At 47.5% G+C, this 19,501-nt stretch overlaps 1 protein-coding gene across 1 annotated transcript in view; it reads right to left on the bottom strand.

The window, feature by feature from the left end:
* HSD17B2 (hydroxysteroid 17-beta dehydrogenase 2) overlaps positions 1–19,501 on the bottom strand; it is a 62,961-nt gene extending 43,460 nt beyond the window's left edge. Inside the window, exon 1 of the mRNA XM_060253741.1 lies at positions 19,160–19,501. Within this exon, the coding sequence (XP_060109724.1) occupies positions 19,160–19,445 (286 nt within the window). The 5' untranslated portion in view covers positions 19,446–19,501. The remainder of the gene's footprint in view (positions 1–19,159) is intronic.

Genomic DNA, 19,501 nt, shown 5'->3' with positions numbered 1-19,501 from the left:
ATTGAAAAGGTGTGCCATCCCTTTAAATGTGATGGCCAGAACTCCCTTGGAGTTCATTTATGCTTGTCACACCCTTGCTCCTGGCTCTGCCCCTAATGTCTCCTGGCTCCACCCCCAAAGTCCCCAGATATTTCTTGAATTGGACTTGGCAACCCTAGCATGCACCCTTCTTCGGAATTAAACTTTGTTGGTCTTAAGAGGGGCCACTGGATTGGAGATGTGATCCACTGAACCGTGGACCTTCTACACTGTCAAGCAATGCCAACTCTGTGAGGTAGGTTAAGACAAGTCACAGGGGTTGGGCCAAGAGAGCTCCCTGGAGCATTGAGTGATCTGAAACTAGGACTGTTATGTTCAAAGCCCATCCGTGACACTATGTCTGCCTGAGGAAGCCACACAAAGTGGTGTGGGTGTTAAGAGCAGGCCTCAGATTCAGCAGGTGAGCGAGGCCTGCTTGGGCTGGCTGGATCTAGGGTTGCCAAGTCCAATATCTGGGGACTTTGGGAGTGGAGCCAGGAGACTTTGGGGGTGGAGCCAGGAGACTTTGGGGGTGGAGCCAAGATCAAGGCTGTGACAAGCATAATTGAACTCCAAAGGGAGTTCTGGCCATCACATTTAAAGGGACGGCACACCTTTTCAATTCCTTCCTTCCTTAGGAAATAATGAAGGATAGGGGTACCTTCTTTTGGGGCTCATAGAATTGAACCCCCTGGTCCAATCTTTTTGAAACTTGGGAGGTATTTTGGGGAGAGGCACTAGATGCTATACAGAAAATTTTGTGACTATACCCCAAAAAACAGCCCCCCCCCAGAGCTTCAGATACCTGTGGATCAATTCTCTATTATTTTCTATGGGAATAAATCTCCATATGGAATAACATAGTTCCCAGCAGACATTTCCCTCCCCTCCCCTCGCTTTCTGATGACCCTGAAGCGGGGGGAGGGCCTCCAAACCAGGGGATCCCCTGCCCCCACCTGGGGATTGGCAACTCTAGCTGGATCTCTGGATCTTTCTTGCATCGAGTTGCCTTTGGCGGGGTGGGGGGGGAGGTATATGCTAATGAGCTCCACCACCTATTTTTCTACAAAATGACCCCTGGTTAAGAGAATTAGATTAAGTACAAGTAGCGTTGCCAGGTCTAAAGAACAAGATGGCGGGGGGCTTACGGGAACACTCTGGGAGAGTGACCTTCCTAAATGCAATGTGCCCACCTCACCTGGAAGTGATAGCCAAGTCGGTGGCAACAGGGGTGACACGCAGGTTTTGGGGCAAAACTCTGTTTTGAAGCTAATTCTACCATTGAGTTTTGCACCAAAACCAGAGCACACCACTCCAATGTCATCAACATGCCTATGTCACTTCCGGGAGAGGTAGGCATGTTCTGTTTTGGGCAGTCACTCTCCCCTGCCAGCCAGCTGGCTAATACCGGAGGGGAGTGCCAGAAACTGGGGGATCCCCCATGTGTCGGGGGGACTTGGCAGCCCTAGGTACAGGGTTACCCATTCTCAAATTCCCCTCTGCCATAAAGCTGTTTGCATGACCCTTGGACCAGTCCCTCTTGCTCAACCTGATCTACCTCAAAGGGTTGTTGAGAGGATTAAAATATCTATTAGGACAGGGATGTCGAACATGTGGCCTGGTGGTCGAACCAGGGCTTCAGAGGACTCCTATCAGGCCCTGGAGCAACTGACTGTCATCTGCTTCCTTCTCCCTCTCTCTTGCTTCCTTCTGCCTCACAGCTTGCTCTGCCGGGCTTGCTCAACAGCACAGGAGCTACAGAGCAAAACCTCTATTTTCTCCATTGGCTGAGGCTCCTCCCTTGGGGAGGAAGGGAGGGGAGGGATAGCTTGCTTTGCCAGGCTCTCTCAATCACATAGCAGAGCTACTGAGCTAAGCCTCTTTTCCTTCTGTTGGCTAAGTCTCCTCACCTTCCTTATTCCCTGGGGAAGAAAAAAAAGAGCCAGAGTTTCCTTTGCCCAGTTCTCTGGATCGCATGGGAGAGATACAAAGAAAGCACCTTTAAGACCAACAGTGCTAATGTTTTAAACATGTTTTAAGTTTTTTTCCCCCATAAAAACCTTTACTTGTGTTTGTCTGTGTCCTTTATAAAGTTTATATCTGTGCTACCTAATCATAAATAGGTGCACACATGGCCCAGCCTGACATGGCCTGGCCTAACAAGGTCTCATTTATGTCAGATCCGGCCCTCATAACAAATGAATTTGACACCCTTGTAGTAGGACAACCCTGAACTCCGCGAAGAACAAGATAAACATGTAATAAAGTCTTTAATTTTAGATAGAATAGGTCTGCTTGTGGTTGATTTGTAGTTAGCTCAGAGGTATTCTTGCTAATTACTTCTTGTGCTTCCAAAATGACCTCCAACCACAGTTAAGAAATACCAGTTCCAGGTCTGATATCTAATTTCCTACACATAACTAAGGTTGCCAAGTCCAATTCAAGAAATATCTGGGGACTTTGGGGGTGGAGCCAGGAGACTTTGGGGGTGGAGCCAGGAGACATTAGGGGTAGAGTCAAAATCAAGGCTGTGGCCAGCATCATTGAACTCCAAAGGGAGTTCTGGCCATCACATTTAAAGGAACGGCACACCTTTTCAATGCCTTCCTTCCAAAGGAAATAATGAAGGATAGGGGCACCTTCTTTTGGGGCTCATAGAATTGGACCCCCTGGTCCAATCTTTTTGAAACTTGGAGGGTATTTTGGGGAGAGGCACTAGATGCTATACTGAAAATTTGGTACCTCTACTCAAAAAAAACAGCCCCCACAGAGCCCCAGATACCCGCAGATCAATTTTCCATGATTTTCTATGGGAATAAATCTTCCTAGGGAATAACAGAGTTCCCAGCAGACATTTCCCTCCCCTCCCCCCCCCCCCCCCCGCTTTCTGATGACCCTGAAGCGGGGGGAGGGCCTCCAAACCGGGGGATCCCCTGCCCCCACCTGGGGATTGGCAACCGCATAACTGCCTGGTGTTACCATATATGAACTTGTCCTTCATGGTGGTGGTGGTGGAAACAGCCATGCAAACACAGCCAACCTATGACCACCATTCAAGGGGTTTTCAAGACAAGAGACAACAGAGATGGCTCGCCATTGTCTATCTCTTTGTAGCAACCCTGGACTTCCTTGTATTGGGTTAAATGGGGAAAAAAATTATCTTAGAGGTACAGAAACTTTACACACTATCCCCAATCCTCCTTGTTTCCAAGCTCCGTTCAAACGACTTACAAAGATGTTCTGACTCCAACGACAACAAGAGAAAGAGATTTTACTTCCAAAAACAGAAGCACATTTGACATGACATGTTCACGTCGGTACATTTAACTTGTTGTGAACAGATTCGCTTCAAACAAGGTTACCAAGCCCAGGTAAGAGAGAGATGGGGTCCTGTATAAGATGAAACACAGAAGGCAAGCAACGGTCAAAGAGGCTCGACATCTCACCCATGAGGGGGTGAAACCAACCTAGGGTTGCCAGCCTCCAGGTGGGGCCTGGAGGTCTCCCATTTTTACAACTGATCTTCAGCTGGTGGAGATCAGCTCCCCTGAAGAAACTGGCTGCTTGGAAGGGTGGGCTCTATGGCATTGCACCATTGAGAGCCAGTTTGGTGTAGTGGTAAAGTGTGCAAACTCTTATCTGGGAAAACCAGATCTGGGTTTGATTCCCCACTCCTCCACTGGCACCTGCTGGAATGGCCTTGGGTCAGCCATAGCTCTGGCAGAGGTTGTCCTTGAAAGGGTGGTTGAAAGAGCCAGTTTGGTGTAGTGGTAAAGTGTGTAAACTTTTATCTGGGAGAACTGAGTTTGATTCCCCCCTCCTCCACTTTCAGCTGCTGGAATGGCCTTGGGTTAGCCATAGCTCTCACAGAGTTGTCCTTGAAAGGACAGCTTCTGGGAGAGCTCTCTCAGCTCCTAGAGAGCTCCTTTCCTCATAGAGTGTCTGTGGTGGCCGACTGCACAAAAGAGTGTGGAGCAACAAGCATCTGAAAAAAGGCACAAAGATCAATGTTTACAAAGCGGTTGTGATGACAACCCTCATCTATGGCTCCGAATCGTGGGTTTTATACCGTCATCACCTGCGACTCCTTGAGCGCTTTCATCAGCGCTGCCTTCGCACCATCCTCAACATCCACTGGAGTGACTTTGTGACCAACACTGAAGTCCTCAAGCGGGCAGAGGTTACCAGCATCGAGGCACTGCTGTTGAAGACGCAGCTGCGCTGGGCAGGGCATATTTCTAGGATGGAAAACCACCGCCTTCCCAAGATTGCCCTGTATGGCGAACTCTCCACCGGCCATCGAAATAGAGGGGCACCAAAGAAGAGGTACAAGGACTCCTTGAAGAAATCCCTTAGCACCTGTCACATCAACCATCACCAGTGGTCTGACCTAGCCTCAGATCGCAAAGCATGGAGGCACACCATCCACCAGGCTGTCTCTTCCTTTGAGAACGCACGCATAGCTGGTCTTGAGGACAAAAGGAGATTGAGGAAGAATCGCACTGCTACAGGACCAACCCTAAATCAGACTTTTCCCTGCAGCCGCTGTGGCCGGACCTGCCTGTCCCACATTGGTCTTGTCAGCCACCAGCGAGCCTGCAGCAAACGTGGACTATTGCACCCTTCTTAAATCTTTGTTCGCGAAGCCAAGCCGAGAGAGAGAGAGAGAGAGAGAGAGAGAGAGCGTCTGTGGTGGGGGAGGAAGGTAAAGGAGATTGTAAACTGCTCTGAGACTCTGAGATTCAGAGTGAAGGGTGGGATATAAATCCAATATCTTCTTCTTGAGGCCCCTCCCCTCCCCAAACCCCACCCTCTCCCAGATCCACCCCCCAGAGTCTCCAGGTATTTTCCAGCACAGATCTGGCAACACTACCAATGACCAAGTGTACCCAAGTGACAGAAATCTCTTAACCAGTTTTTTTTTTTTGTAGCAGGAACCTTTTTTGCATATTAGGCCACACATCCCTGATGTAGCCAATCCTCCAAGAGTTTGCAGGGCTTTTAGTACAGGACTTACTGTAAGCTCCAGGAGGATTGGCTACATCAGGGGTGCGTGGCCTAATATGCAAAGGAGTTCCTGCTACAAAAAAAGCCCTGGTCTTAACCCTTTCCCTCCCACATCCTCTTACACACACAGTTGCAATATCCAACACCTTGGTCGTCTCCCATCCAAGCACTAACTAGGGCCAACTCCGCTTAACTTCTGAGATGGGCTAAGAGTAGGCTAGCCTGGGTAACGTATGGCTGTGAGAGCTGGACCATAAGGAAGGCTGAGCGCAGAAGAATAGATGCTTTTGAGATGTGGTGCTGGAGAAGACTCTTGAGAGTCCCTTGGACTGCAAGAAGATCCAATCAGTCAGTCCTAAGGGAAATCAACCCTTTCTGTTCCCTGGAAGGTCAGAGGCTGAAGCTGAAGCTCAAATACTTTGGCCACCAAATGAGAAGGGAGCACTCTCTGGAGAAGATCCTGATGCTGGGAAAGACAGAAGGCAAAAGAAGAAGGGGACGGCAAAAGATGAGAGGGCTGGACAGCGTTACTGATGTAACAAACACGAATTTGAGCAGACTTTGGAGGATGGTGGAAGACAGGAGGGCCTGGTGTGACTTTATCCATGGGGTCGCGACTGAACAATGACAAAGCCTGGGTCACTCAAATCATGGTTTGTTTAATAGCCTATCCAATTACAATTTAAGAGTTGACCTTCCGGTCTACAGGGCCTGGCAGAGTTGAGAGAAACTCCCTTGTTGACCTAAGAGCAGTCAAAATCAACTGCTGGACAGAAATCAAAAGAATTTATGAGTCGTGGATATCCAATGCCCTTGCTAGACGAACACTTTTTGCATGACTTCTGGATGAAGGAAACCCATGATATATTTGATAAACCATAAAGCAAGCATGGGAGGAAAAAAAAAAAGACTGGTGTGGATGAAGGAAGCTGTGATAGGCTTGCCATCCTCCAGGTGGGGCCTGGAGTTGTCCTGGAATTATAACTGTTTTCCAGAGTACAGAGATCAGTTCCTTAGGAGGAAACAGCCACTTTTGGAAGAGGGCCCTCTGTGGAAAACCAAAGATTCTAGGAAAATAGGAGGACATCATAAGAACATAAGAGAAGCCATGTCAGATCAGGCCAATGGCCCATCCAGTCCAACACTCTGTGTCACACAGTGGCCAAAAATCCCAGGTGCCATCAGGAGGTCCACCAGCAGGACAGAACTCCACAAGCCCTCCCACTGTTGCCCCCCCCCCCAAGCACCAAGAAGAACAGAGCATCACTGCCACAGATATAAGAACATAAGAGAAGCCATGTTGGATCAGGCCAATGGCCCATCCAGTCCAACACACTGTGTCACACAATGGCCAAAACCCAGGTGCCATCAGGAGGTCCACCAGTGGGGCCAGAACTCCAGAAGCCCTCCCACTGTTGCCTCCAAGCACCAAGAATACAGAGCATTACTTCCCAGACAAAAGAACATAAGAGAAGCCATGTTGGATCAGGCCAATGGCCCATCCAGTCCAATACACTGTGTCACACAGTGGCTGAAACCCAGGTGCCATCAGGAGGTCCACCAGCGTGGCCAGGACACTAGAAGTCCTCACCTTGTTGCCCCTCCCAAGTACCAAGAATACAGAGCATCACTTGCCCCAGACAGAGAGTTCCAACAATACACTGTGGCTAATAGCCACATTGCATCGCTACTGGACCTGTTCCCCTCCCCAAACGCTGCCCTTCCCTAGGCTATTCAACCAATCTCCAGGAATTTCTCAAGCCAGTACAAAATGCCTATTCTTTGCTCCACCCTTTATTTGCTGGATGAAGTCCTCTGAATATTTATTTATTTAATCATATTTATATCCTGCCCTCTCTTAGCGGGCTCAGGGTGGCTACCAATAATTAAAAACAACATGAGTTTAAAAGACAAAATATATGATAAAAACCATTTTCATACAGATTTACAGCCACTCAAAGTCCAAGATGCACGTCAATGTGCCTGATTATTGTTTTGCGCTACATTCATTTATATTATTATACAGGGGTGGAATTCTAGCAGGAGCTCCTTTGCATATTAGGCCATACACCCCTGATGTAGCCAATCCACCAAGAGCTTACAAGGCTCTTTTTTGTAAGCTCTTGGAGGATTGGCTACATCAGAGGTGTGTGGCCTAATATGCAAAGGAGCTCCTGCTAGAATTCTACCCGGTTATTATATATTATTTAGTGCTCTACAGATACAGTTGTTGTTGTTGTTATTTTAGACTTTTATCCCCCCCTCTCCGCAAGCAGACTCAGGGCAGCTAACAATCAATTAGAACATAAGAACATAAGAGAAGTGATGTTGGATCAGGCCAATGGCCCATCCAGTCCAACACTCTGTGTCACACAGTGGCCAATATATGTATGTGTGTGTATGTATGTATACACACACATACACACACACACACACACACACACACACACACATATATATATATATATATATATATATATATATATATACATACTGTGGCTAATAGCCACAGATGGACCTCTGCTCCATATTTTTATCCAATCCCCTCTTAAAGCTGGCTATGCTTGTAGCCGCCACCGCCTCCTGTGGCAGTGAATTCCACATGTTAATCACCCTTTGGCGAAGTACTTCCTTTTATCTGTTTTAACCTGACTGCTCAGCAATTTCATCGAATGCCCTTGAATTCTTGTATTGCGAGAAAGGCAGAAAAGTACTTCTTTCTCTACTTTCTCCATCCCACACATAATCTTGTAAACCTCTATCATGTCACCCCGCAGTCGAGTTTCTCCAAGCTAAAGAGCCCCAAGCGTTTTAACCTTTCTTCATAGGGAAAGTGTTCCAACCCTTGAATCATTCTAGTTGCCCTTTTCTGCACTCTTTCCAATCCTTTTGGAGGTGCGGTGACCAGAATTGCACACAGTATTCCAAATGAGACCGCACCATCGATTGGTACAGGGGCATTATGATACTGGCTGAGTTGCGTTCAATTCCCTTCCGAATAATTCCCAGCATGGCGTTGGCCTTTCAAACATATATTAATACAATTTGTAAATGATAAAATACAATTTAAAAAACATTTTACGATGCTGTTAATATTGGTTTCGGTTAGATTGTCAACGCTGCGGAATAGCAGCCGCCTCCCTTGAACTGTTGAAAGCAAGTTTAAACAGTTCGGTCTTTCATACCGCTGACCAAGCTCTATTTTTCACATCTATCACTTTCTAGCTCGACGTCTGTCTGCCTCTGGAAAGATCCATGCGTTGTTATCTATTGCACTACTGCTGCAGTCTTCATTCAGCCATGGCTTCAGACCTTCACCAGCAAGGTTGTTGTAAGCAGGGGTCGTTTTGTAGAAAAAGAGGTGCCGGAGCTTATAGCACAACTCATTTGCCTATGCCATGCACCCCTGATAACATCAGAAGGTGTACTCAATTACACCAGCACAACATCTACCTTCAAATGCTTCTTGAATTAGAATTGTCATAATAAAATCTCACTCCCTCTCATACCGTTTAAATTACTGCCGCCACTGACCACCGTAGACTTATACCCGGCCCTTCTCTCTGAATCAGACTCTCAGAGCAGCTTACAATCTCCTTTATCTTCTTCCCCCACAACAGACACCCTGTGAGGAGGGTGGGGCTGAGAGGGCTCTCACAGCAGCTGCCCTTTCAAAGAACACCCCTACTAGAGCTACGGCTAACCCAAGGCCATTCCAGCAGCTGCAACTGGAGAAGTGGGGAATCAAACCCGGTTCTCCCGGATAAGAGTCCGCACACTTAACCACGACACCAAACTGGCTCTTTCAACCACCCATTCAAGGACAACCTCTGCCAGAGCTATGGCTGACCCAAGGCCATTCCAGCAGCTGTAAGTGGAGGGGTGGGGAATCAAACCCCATTCTCCCAGATAAGAGAGCTATGGCTGACCCAAGGCCATTCCAGCAGCTGCAAGTGGAGGAGTGGGGAATCAAACCCGGTTCTCCCAGATAAGAGTCCGCACACTTAACCACGACACCAAACTGGCTCTCTCACTTTCTCCCATGTGGCCGCAGTGGCATGATGAAGATTTCCATCTGTCTGCTTTATATGTTTTGGTTATTTCCTTATTTTTTTTTGGGGGGGGGGATATTAGAAAGTTGGCCAAATCTTACAGTTCAGCAAAATTCTCACAGGGGGTTTGAACGATGGAGCCCAGAAGCAAGTATTGGTGAGGGGGGAGGGTATGAAAGAAGGAGCCCAATAAACTTTAGAGGTACCAGAACTCCACTCCTGTGAGCTCCTGCCCCAAATGAGGCCTAGTTGTAAGCCACCAATTGTTGTAGACATTGGAAGGACTTGCTGCTAGGGCAACCAGCCTCCAGGTGGGACATGGAAACCCCCTGGAATTACAGCTCATCAGAAGACTTTGTACCCCCACTGAGGTCCCTGCCCTCCCCAGGTTTCACCTTCAAATACCCAGGAGTTTCCCAACCAGGTTCTGGCAACCTTATTCCCGATCCCTGCTGGTTCCCAAGGGGCTGGGAAACCTGTCAACCCTAATTGCACATGGACAAGCGGCCTGGCCACTGGGCAATCCCAGATTGACTAGCGCTCCGAAGGGGCGGGGGGCACGAGGCATGGCAAGCAGTGCCTGAAGCCCCAACGCTGTCACTGACAGCATTCTCACCTGGCTGGCCTTCCCCACCTCTGCCCCAATGAAGGAAGGCGAGAGGAAGGAAGAGCAGATGTTCGCCTGTTGTGATGCCACTGCCGAGGTTTCCACCCCACCATCTTACAGCACGGTGGTACCTCCTCTCCCACTTGAGTCCCACACCTGGCTAGAGTGCGGTGGCTGAAGGTGTGCCTGGACTCGTGCACGCTGGACTTAGCAGTCAAACAACATTTTGCACATGTAGGAAAGAGATAACCATCAGGATATTTGACTGCTTGCACGTAAACAGATTTGGGATTTGTTCCCACACTTCCCTTTTGTTCCCTTTTCCTAAAACTGTCTAAAAGCTTTCGTTCTTAGAAGGATGGGGCAAATCAGACCATGTCTTCATCTTTCCTGCAAACACTCAGGCTAGGGAGGGGCACACATGGCTAGTGAGGGAGGCACCTGATTAGCTGCTGGCCCATGCGCGGAGCCCAATGATGTTCTGTCTCCTGCCTCTCTTTGTGTGTATGCTGGGGAGAGAAGCAGGTTGAACCATTGTGCAATTATGTGTGTATGAGTGTTGTCAAGTCATTCTTGACTTATGGCGACCTTATGAATGAATGTCTTCCAAAACCTTGCTCAGGTCCTACAGAGTGAAGGCTGTGGATTCCGTGTGCTGTTTTGCTGTCCATGGAAATCCAAGGCATGAAAGATGAGAGAGCCAGTTTGGCGTAGTGGTTAAGTGTGTGGACTCGGGGGAGTGGCTTTGACCAATATCCGGTCAAGAGCCTTTGCCTAACACTCGCCCAGCTGGCTCCAAAGTTATATTCTTTTTACCCCTTTAAATTATATTTTTTGAATCTTTGAGAGATGCCTCCTAAAGGGGTGAAAAAGTGTAAACAGAAGGAAAAAAGCGTTCAGCTTTTAACTGACTTCTTGGAATTGCCATCCACCTCCCACACAAGGTTGGAGAGATACGAGGAACCAGCTGGAGGATGTCCTCTCACATTGAATTTATTGACGCAGGCAATGACTAAGTTAAGACAAGAAATACGAGAGGACATAACCTCTATGTTACAACCATTGTGTCAGCATCTGGATGAATTATTCTTATAAACAAGTTACCCAGACAGCACAAGAAGCTTTAAAAAGAGCTCAAGAGTGTGAAGGGAGAATATCTGAAATAACAGCAGATGCATGGACGAGGGAACGGGTTTTAATAATGGACTTTCGTAACCGGGAGCTGTGTTTAAAGTTTAGAGGTTTTAAATCTGATGAGGAAGCTGAAATGGACTTTTATGTACTTATGGCAAATTGGCTTGCTGAAGCAACTTACCTGGAGGCCGAAGTTCTCCCACTCATTCAAAAAGTATATCTTGTCAGCAAGGTATGTGAAGACAATTTGTCTTATACTAGAGATATTTTGGTGCAGTTTAAGGACTATCAAATGAGGCAAAGAGTCTTTGCAGAGGCCAGGGAGAGGGGAGCTTGGACTATCAGGGGTTAAAGATTCAGGTCTTTCCAGATCTCCCTCCTGAATTTTTAAGATTCAGAAGAGACCTCAAGGATATAACTGCCAAACTGCGGGACTTAAAAATTAAATATAAATGGCTACAATCAGGCAAATTATACGTCCAAAAAGGCTCCACTTCATATACAGCATATGATGCAGCCTCGGGTGAATTATTACTCTCCAAGTTAACTCCCTCCTCCCCTGCATCAAGAGTAAACAAGAGAAAGGAATGCTCTCCTCTCGTCTCTTTAAGGACAACTCATACTTGTATTGAGGAAGATCATGTAAACTTGGAAGAACGGAAGATTTGTATCACTTACCGTGAAGCTTCCTTCTCGGTGGACTGGCAGTGGGTCGGTCCGACTACAGGGTATAGGCTCCTCCTCCTCATCACAGGGTCGGGTCTTCCAATTGATCCAGAGGGGGGGAGTGGCCTATACTTCCCAGAACTCTCCAGTTGTATCCAAACCGCATCCCCCTATAGAAAATAACTTCCAAATCCTCCCCAATAAACATACTCTAGTACCAAGTAAATGAGGAGAACAATTTTATTATGCTCCAATGTACCATACAGAATGGATAATTGAACTAGAGCATTACAAACCACAGTACAGTAACTTATTCCAAAGGAAGGAACAAGCTCCAGAATCCATCTCAAAACCCAGGAAGCTGTTCAACCACCAAAGGGCGGGCCGGACCGACCCACTGCCAGTCCACCGAGAAGGAAGCTTCACGGTAAGTGATACAAATCTTCCATTCTCCGGTGGTCTGGTCAGTGGGTTGGTCCGACTACTGGGACGTAACCAAGCTGTACATCCCTGGGCGGGACCGGCTTCCCTGTTTAAAGTGCATTTTGCAGCACACGCCTCCCAAAGGCAACCTCTGCCAAAGCCCACTTATCTACCTTATAGTGCTTGGTAAAAGTATGCACCGACCTCCAAGTTGCTGCCTTACACACAGCTTCCAAGGAAGGAAAGGACCTATACACTGCTGATGTAGCAGAACCCCTCAAAGAGTGATCCGTGATCCCATCTGGAGGGATTTGACCTTGGGCCTTGTAAGCCAGTAAAATAAATTCCCGCAGCCATCTACTAAGTGGAAACCTGTCGCCCCTGTGACCCTTTACTGAAAGACACAAACAAGGAGTCAGACTTTCTCCAGTCTTTTGTACATTCAATATAAAAACTAAGTGCCCTCTTAACATCTAGACAGTGCAACTCCCTTTCCTTGGGAGACTTAGGATTGGGGCAAAAATTTGGAAGCACCAACTCCTGAGATCTATGAAAAATAGAATTAACTTTAGGGATGAAAGATGGGTCTGGTCTAAGCACAACCTTATCATTATGAAAGTCACAGGGTTCCTTATCAACAGGGCCCGTAACTCAGACACCCTACGTGCTGTGGTGATTCCCACTAGAAAGAGTGATTTTAAAGTCAGTTCTTTAATCCCACATGATGCCATAGGCTCAAAGGGATGTCTACACAAGGCATTCAGCACTACATTCAACTTCCATGAAGGGAACCTATGAACCTGTGGCGGTTTGAGAAGTGCAGTACCCCTCAAAAAACGCCTAATATGCGGATGCATGGACAAAGCCTTACGCCCCCGCACCCCTTGGATAGCAGAGATGGCTGCCACTTGACGCCACAGTGTACTAGTGGAAAGCCCCTTGTCCGCCCCCTCCTGTAGGAAGCAAAGAACACCTTGAACCTTCACCTTCAATGGATCCCACCCCTGCTGGGCCTACCACTAAGAGAAAACCTTCCAAGTGGTGTTATACACTCTGTTAGTGGAGAATCTACGTGATGCCAACATAGTGTCCACCACCCTCTTGGCATAACCTAGACCTTCAAGTTGCAACTGCTCAACCTCCAGACTGTCAACTGTAACAGGTCCGGCTGAGGATGTGACATGTTGCCCTGAGTCAAGAGATCGTCCCTCCTTGGCAGTCACCAAGGGGGTTGAACTGACAGCCTCAGTAGTTCCTGAAACCACGCCCGTCTTGGCCAGAAAGGAGCCACAAACACCATCTCTGCCCTTAGCTCCACTACCGTCTGAATCACCCTGGGCAATAGTGGAGTGGGTGGGAAGGCATACAGTAGCTCTGTCGGCCACTCGCCACTGAGCGCATCGGTCCCTTCTGCTTTTACATCTCTGCTTTCGGTGAAGAACCTGTCCTCTTCTTGGAGGCCAGGAAATCCTGCAGCTGAATGGCTAGCAACACTGACCATAAGGTCTCCATCTTGAAATGTTTCGTTTGTACGAACTTATTGAGCCATTTCAGATTCAGAATGGTTCTGAACTCCCCATTCTTCTTTGGCACTAAGAAAATTACTGAATAAACTCCCAGCCCCTGTTGGGGTGTTGGGACTAACTCCGCAGCCCTGATATCCACTAAATCCTGAATGGCTGACAACATTGCTCTGTGAGCGGCCAGATCCCGCTTCCGCGGGACCCAACAAAAGCGGTTGGGAGGGAGGGAATGAAACTCTATAGCATAGCCCTGTGTCACCACCTCCAATACCCACTGGTCTTGAATAGAATGATTCCAGATGTCTGCAAATAGAGAGAGACGACCCCCTATTCTCCCTGTTGTCTGGTGACTAGCATAGCCATTGGGATCCCCCTTTTTTTGAGAGGGGTTTAGCATTCTGGTCTGACTTTCCAGAATAGTAGGGTTTAGATTCTGTTCCACTTTCCTCTAAAGGAACCTGGTCTAGAAGGCTTCTTGGAGTCTCGAAAGGAGGGAAAAGATTTCCTCTTTTTTGCCTCTTTACCCTTAGAAGGTAGGACCTTCTTTTTATCCCTGTTCTCAATGAGATACCTATCTAAGCCCTCACCGAACAACAAGGCCCCTTTAAAGGGTACCGCTGCCACCCTAGCCTGGGCTGCAGCATCTACCTCCCAATTTTGAAGCCAAATGTTGCGCCTAGCCGCCACGCCACAGGCCATGGCTCTAGCCGCTTGCTGCATGGTATCTAATGAACCATCTGCCACAAAGGCCGCAGATAAGGCAATCTTTTTCAGCTCGTCCTTGAACTCCTTAGGAGCTCCACTATCCGCTGCTGCTAAATTATTAGCCCAAGTACGCATTGCTCTGGCAAACAATGAGAATGTCGTGGCCGCCTTAATGGCCCAGGCTGCCACCTCAAATTCCTTGCGCAAAGCCTGCTCTATTCTTCTATCACATGGATCCTTGGGTAAACCATCTGTGTCCATAGGCAGGACCGAATTAGAGACAAGACTAGTTACAGGGTCATCTACTGCTGGTAACTTTAGCCTCTTAGTGGCCTGCGGAATTAGGGAATAGAGCTTAGAAAAAACTTGCTGGGTGGCCTTGGGTTTAGCCGGCCGTTCCCACTCTGCCTTAACCATAGCAAAAAAGGCAGCTGGCAAAGGAACCCGTTTGAGAACTGCTCAGTTTCGGCATCATTTCCCCTGAGCCTGTGGGAAGGTCAGGATCCAGTTCTTCCTTTTCTTTAGGAGTTGCCGCAAAGTTAAGGGTCCTTAAAACCTTAGGGAGCAACTTTGAATAATATTCGAGGGGGGAAAGCCTAGATTGCACTGTAGCAGGCTGTTCTTCCTCTTCTGAAAACTCCCCTTCCTCCCTGTCTGACTGCTGATCAGAGTACTCCGACTCCTCAGCTGAACTTGGGAGAGGCGAATCTAAGCCTAAACGAAATCTGCCCTTAGGTCACCATTCCAGAGAGTCACTAGGGCTGGTATCTCTTTTCCTTCCCTCCTGATTCCTTTTCAGTGTCGAGGAAGCAGGGGAGTCCAGGTGCTGATGGAGGTCCTGCCCCAGCTCCTTTAACATTTCTTGCTTAAGCCACTGCAGCAAATTTGCCTTGGCATCATCCCCTGAGAGATCTGGTTTCTGAGCCTCTTGCTGAGAGGCCAGTGTCCCTGATAGAAGAGGTAGGTCGAACTCACTGGGGGAATTGCTCTTTGAACTAGCTGCCATTTCGTTACCTCCACGTGTCACTGGAAACAAAAGTGAAAGTAGAGGCATTAAGAAAATAAAAGGGCGGGAAGAGCATAAAATGGAAGGCAACATGCCTTCACTGAGCCCCCTGTCGGATCTTAAGGCATCTTCCACCCTTCCCTCGGTCCCTCTAATGGCCACCGTGAAGGGTTTCTCCCCACTGCCATGCGTCTCACCGCAACGCAGTTTTGGGCTCCAGACAATTCTGTCTGCACCATGCCTCTTCCCAGGGCTCTTCAGTCGAGCTTCCCGACCATGCCAGGTCCCTTTCCACTGCCGGGCAACTTACCGCGCTACAGTTTTCGGGCTCACATGGCTTTGTGCTGCTTTCCTCCTGCTCTGTTCCTGTCGCATCAGCGAGGAAACGAAGCTCCAGAGGGCTCTGCCGTCTCTGACGATTGGGCCTACTCACGAGTAGCCCTCCGACAGCTTGCCTCTATGCCAGTTTTGTTGGGGACCAACCCCTATGCTCCCGGCCTTCGTTCCTCTTCTTCGTCCAGATCTCCTGCGCTTTTTCCAAAGGCGCTCAGAAGAAAGCCGTCCTGCTTCATGCAGGGCCGGGAAAAAACTGGAGAGTTCTGGGAGGTATAGGCCACTCCCCCCCCTCCGGATCAATTGGAAGACCCTGTGGTGAGGAGGAGGAGCCTATACCCAGTAGTCGGACCGACTCACTTACCGGACCCCCGGAGAAAGTATGGATTCTATCTAAAAAGAAACTGAAGCAACAAGAAAATGGAAAAGTTGATGAAATTTATAATTTATATCTAAAGACTTTTCTTTCGGAATTTATGGTTGGGTGGGGTCAGCTGGCATGAGCAATTGGGTAATATCCCTCAATAGCTAATTCAGTCCAGGTGGAAGGAGGGAAGTATCTCTTTTAGACCTTAACTCTTGAGGTCTCCAGGGACTGAGATATTTTGTTAGAATTTAATCTTATTGTTTTTTTTGATTTTTTTTTAAGAGTAGAAGGAATAATGAAGTTATAGAAGAAGAAGGAAATATTGAATGCTTGTGGTATTAAACTTTAAAAATGTGTTTGGGAAGATAGTATTGCTAAGCTTAATTATTCCTCTACTAATAATAATAATAATAAAAAATATATAAATAGACATACAAATATACATATTAAGACATGTGGAATGGCAACACATGAATTAATCTCGAAAGAGATAGATCAGCTTTAGTTGATGTTAACTCAGGTGAGATGTAAAGTTGTGTTGTTTTTGATTTGTTATTGTTGTACACTTTTCTGTTGGAGTAGGTATGAATTATAATGAGTCTATAATAAAATTTGATTTATATATAAAAAAAGTGTATGGACTCTTATCTGGGAGAACCGGGTTTGATTCCCCGCTCCTTCCACTTGCACCTGCTGGAATGGCCTTGGGTCAGCCATAGCTCTGGCAGGGGTTGTCCTTGAAAGGGCAGCTGCTGTGAGAGCCCTCTCAGCCCCACCCACCTCACAGGGTGTCTGTTGGGAAGATATAGGAGATTGTAAGTCACTCTGGGTGTTTTCGCACTCACCTTCAGCCGGCGCCGCGACCCTCTTGACGACGGAGGATCTGTGCTGATTTCCCACACGAAGCGCAGGAGCAACCAGAAGAGCCGCCAATTTCCGGCGCGAAGCCCGCTCAAGCGTTTTCCTGCTTCTTGGCGATTTACGTTTGAGCGGGCTTCGCGCCGGAAATTGGCGGCTCTTCTGGTTGCTCCAGCGCTTCGTGTGGGAAATCAGCACAGATCCTCCGTCGTCAAGAGGGTCGCGGCGCCGGCTGAAGGTGAGTGCGAAAACACCCTCTGAGTCTCTGATTCAGAGAGAAAAGCGGGATATAAATCTGCAACTCTTCTTCTTCTGCTGTAGCACAACAATGAGCAGATCCAGCTTAGTGTTAATTTACTCTCTGGTTGTCCTGAACAAGGGGATCCTAAGCTAATTCAGCCCATAAATGAATTGGACCATTTCAGTTCTTGGCTTGGCACTTCTGCAAATCAATCTTGACAGCTTTTTTGGCAGCAAATGGGTTCCATGCTGAGGGAATGTTTGCAGGTCATTCCTGCATGGTTGTTTTGTATGCTGTTTTCGCTTGCATGGATAGTCACGTATAGCAGAGGTTCCCAACCCCTGGGCCATGGACCGGTACTGGTCCATCACCTGTTAGCGACCGGGCCACACAGGCATGGTGCTCTCAGCTTCCTGGGTCACAGGAAGTAATATTTTGTACTGTGCCCAAGTTCAGTTGTATACCTTGGGTTTTTTTTTTTAATGGCACTTGTTACCTATTTTCTTTTCTTTTCTTTTTTGGATGGGTCTCTGACCATATTAAACTAAACTTGACTTGACCTGGGAAGCTAAGAGTAGTAGGACGGCACGTTGGTGTGTGCTCTCCTCCGAGCCCAGCTTCCCAGCTCTCCTTCCAAGACTGGCCTAGTCTCTCCCCCCCCCCCCATTTAAAGACCCCCGTGAAGGGCAGGGACAGGAGCACAGGTGGGGGGGGAGGCAAAAACCCAAGTGCCACCCCCCTCCCCGGTCCATGAAAAAACTGTCTTCTATGAAACTGGACCCTGGTGCCAAAACACTGACTGTATAGGATAGTGTGCTTGACAGGAGAAACTGTTATGCACTTGTCAAAGGCATAAATCTTGCCTATTAAAAAAGGAGGCTATATAAGCTTAATTGCAGGCGTGGAGCCTTTGGTATGTATTAATTAGCAATTTTTCCCCCCAAGTTGTTATTTGCAAACCAAAGCCTTAGAGGAGTGCTAGAAACTTATTGAAAGAGAGAGGGAGGGAGGGAGAGAGAGAGAGGATGGGAGGGAAAGAGGGAGAGAGAATCTTATGAACAATGAGAAGAGACAATTTAATTAGAGTAATTTCTCAAAAGCAGGACTGCCTGGAGTGTTTCAAAGGCAGAACTGCCCAAGAGTTCAGCTTATGCAACAGAGTCTAGCCCTCAGGCTGGGCAAGGTTTTAAACTTATTGTATTCCTCTGCAATCCCTTTAACTTCACTTTCTCTGCCAGTCGGTTCTGCAAACCTCTGTGAGGGGAAAGGGGGTGGGGGGGGAATCCAGACAAAACTGAGCTGTTGGAGAAACAGCAAATGGATTACGCCTGTCTGCTTTCTGTACAGACCTTCTCGAGAGCGCCCACCAGCCCAAGTTCAATTACTCTCTAAGCCTCTCTGCCAGATTTACAGTTGCCCGTGACTCAAAGCCAACCTTTTTGAATGGAAGAAACACATACAGGCATGTAAACGAAATCATTTGCAGAAGAAGCAACAAGCTATCTTGTAACAAGAGTTTTCTCGACCTTTTACCTAATGCAACCCCCCCCCACCCCCGCACCACCAACAAACACAAAAATCTCCCTGGAGGAAGAATTGTCTACTGGTCTTCCTTCTGAATGAACATTATCTTTAGAAACCAGTTATAAGTTTTATTCCCCCAGAATACCAGCATTCTTCTTTCTTTGGCAAAACACCATGCTGGCAGATAAAATAACCCATTTACAGTACACAGCCATACCCATTCATTCCGTAAAATGGTTTCCTACACCTCATTAGGACAGGTGCTTTCTTTGGAAATAAATAATTTTTTCGTTGCCCACACTTTGTTTCTTTAGTGTCTGGGAAACAAGGCAAAACTGAAAATTCGGGTGATATATGCTGTTTGCAGGGAGAAAAATTCCAATAAGGGCTCCAATCAAACGTCACCAAGTAGTTTTACATCCACAGTAAGTCCGATGATGAGAAAGCAGCAATCTGCTGTGATTTCCACTTGACGCACGGAGAATTTAATGTCTCGTCCTACAAAGCTTAGGTTTTTTCCCTTCCTCGTTTTCACAAAAGGATAAAGCAGAAAAAAATCCATGCTAATAAAGGCAAGGGAAAAGTACAAAGTATTTGAATACCAACAGCTCTATTTCAGAGGAAATGAACACTTTCAAAGTTGGCCAGGCACCCTTGATCATATCAAATGGGTCTCACAGCATGTCTGTCCTTACCTGTGATGAGCACGGCTTTTCGATCCACAGGTAGCATTGCCGGAGCAGGTAGATAAAAACAGCAAAGGAGGCATGCCAGAGAGAAGATAAGCAAACCCAGGTAACTCTGCAGGGTGGCAAAACACACGATCTCCAGAAGAAAAAGCAAGACGAGACCGCAGTAGAAAGAGATCTCCTTCTCTGCACGCTTCTGTTTGGCTCGATAAAGGATCACTCCTCCAAAAAACAGCGTCACACCCAAGTAGATCAGCAGTGGACTGCCAGCTTCAGAGAGGTACATGACCATGATTATAGACGAGAGATTGACCAGACTGTACACACAAAGGTGAACACAGAAATACA

The sequence above is a fragment of the Heteronotia binoei genome, chromosome 14 (assembly GCF_032191835.1).
Source record: "Heteronotia binoei isolate CCM8104 ecotype False Entrance Well chromosome 14, APGP_CSIRO_Hbin_v1, whole genome shotgun sequence".
In the NCBI taxonomy this organism is placed as follows: Eukaryota; Metazoa; Chordata; class Lepidosauria; order Squamata; family Gekkonidae; genus Heteronotia; species Heteronotia binoei.
The sequence above is the reverse complement of the archived record's forward strand: the minus strand, read 5'-3'. Positions and strand labels throughout refer to the sequence as shown.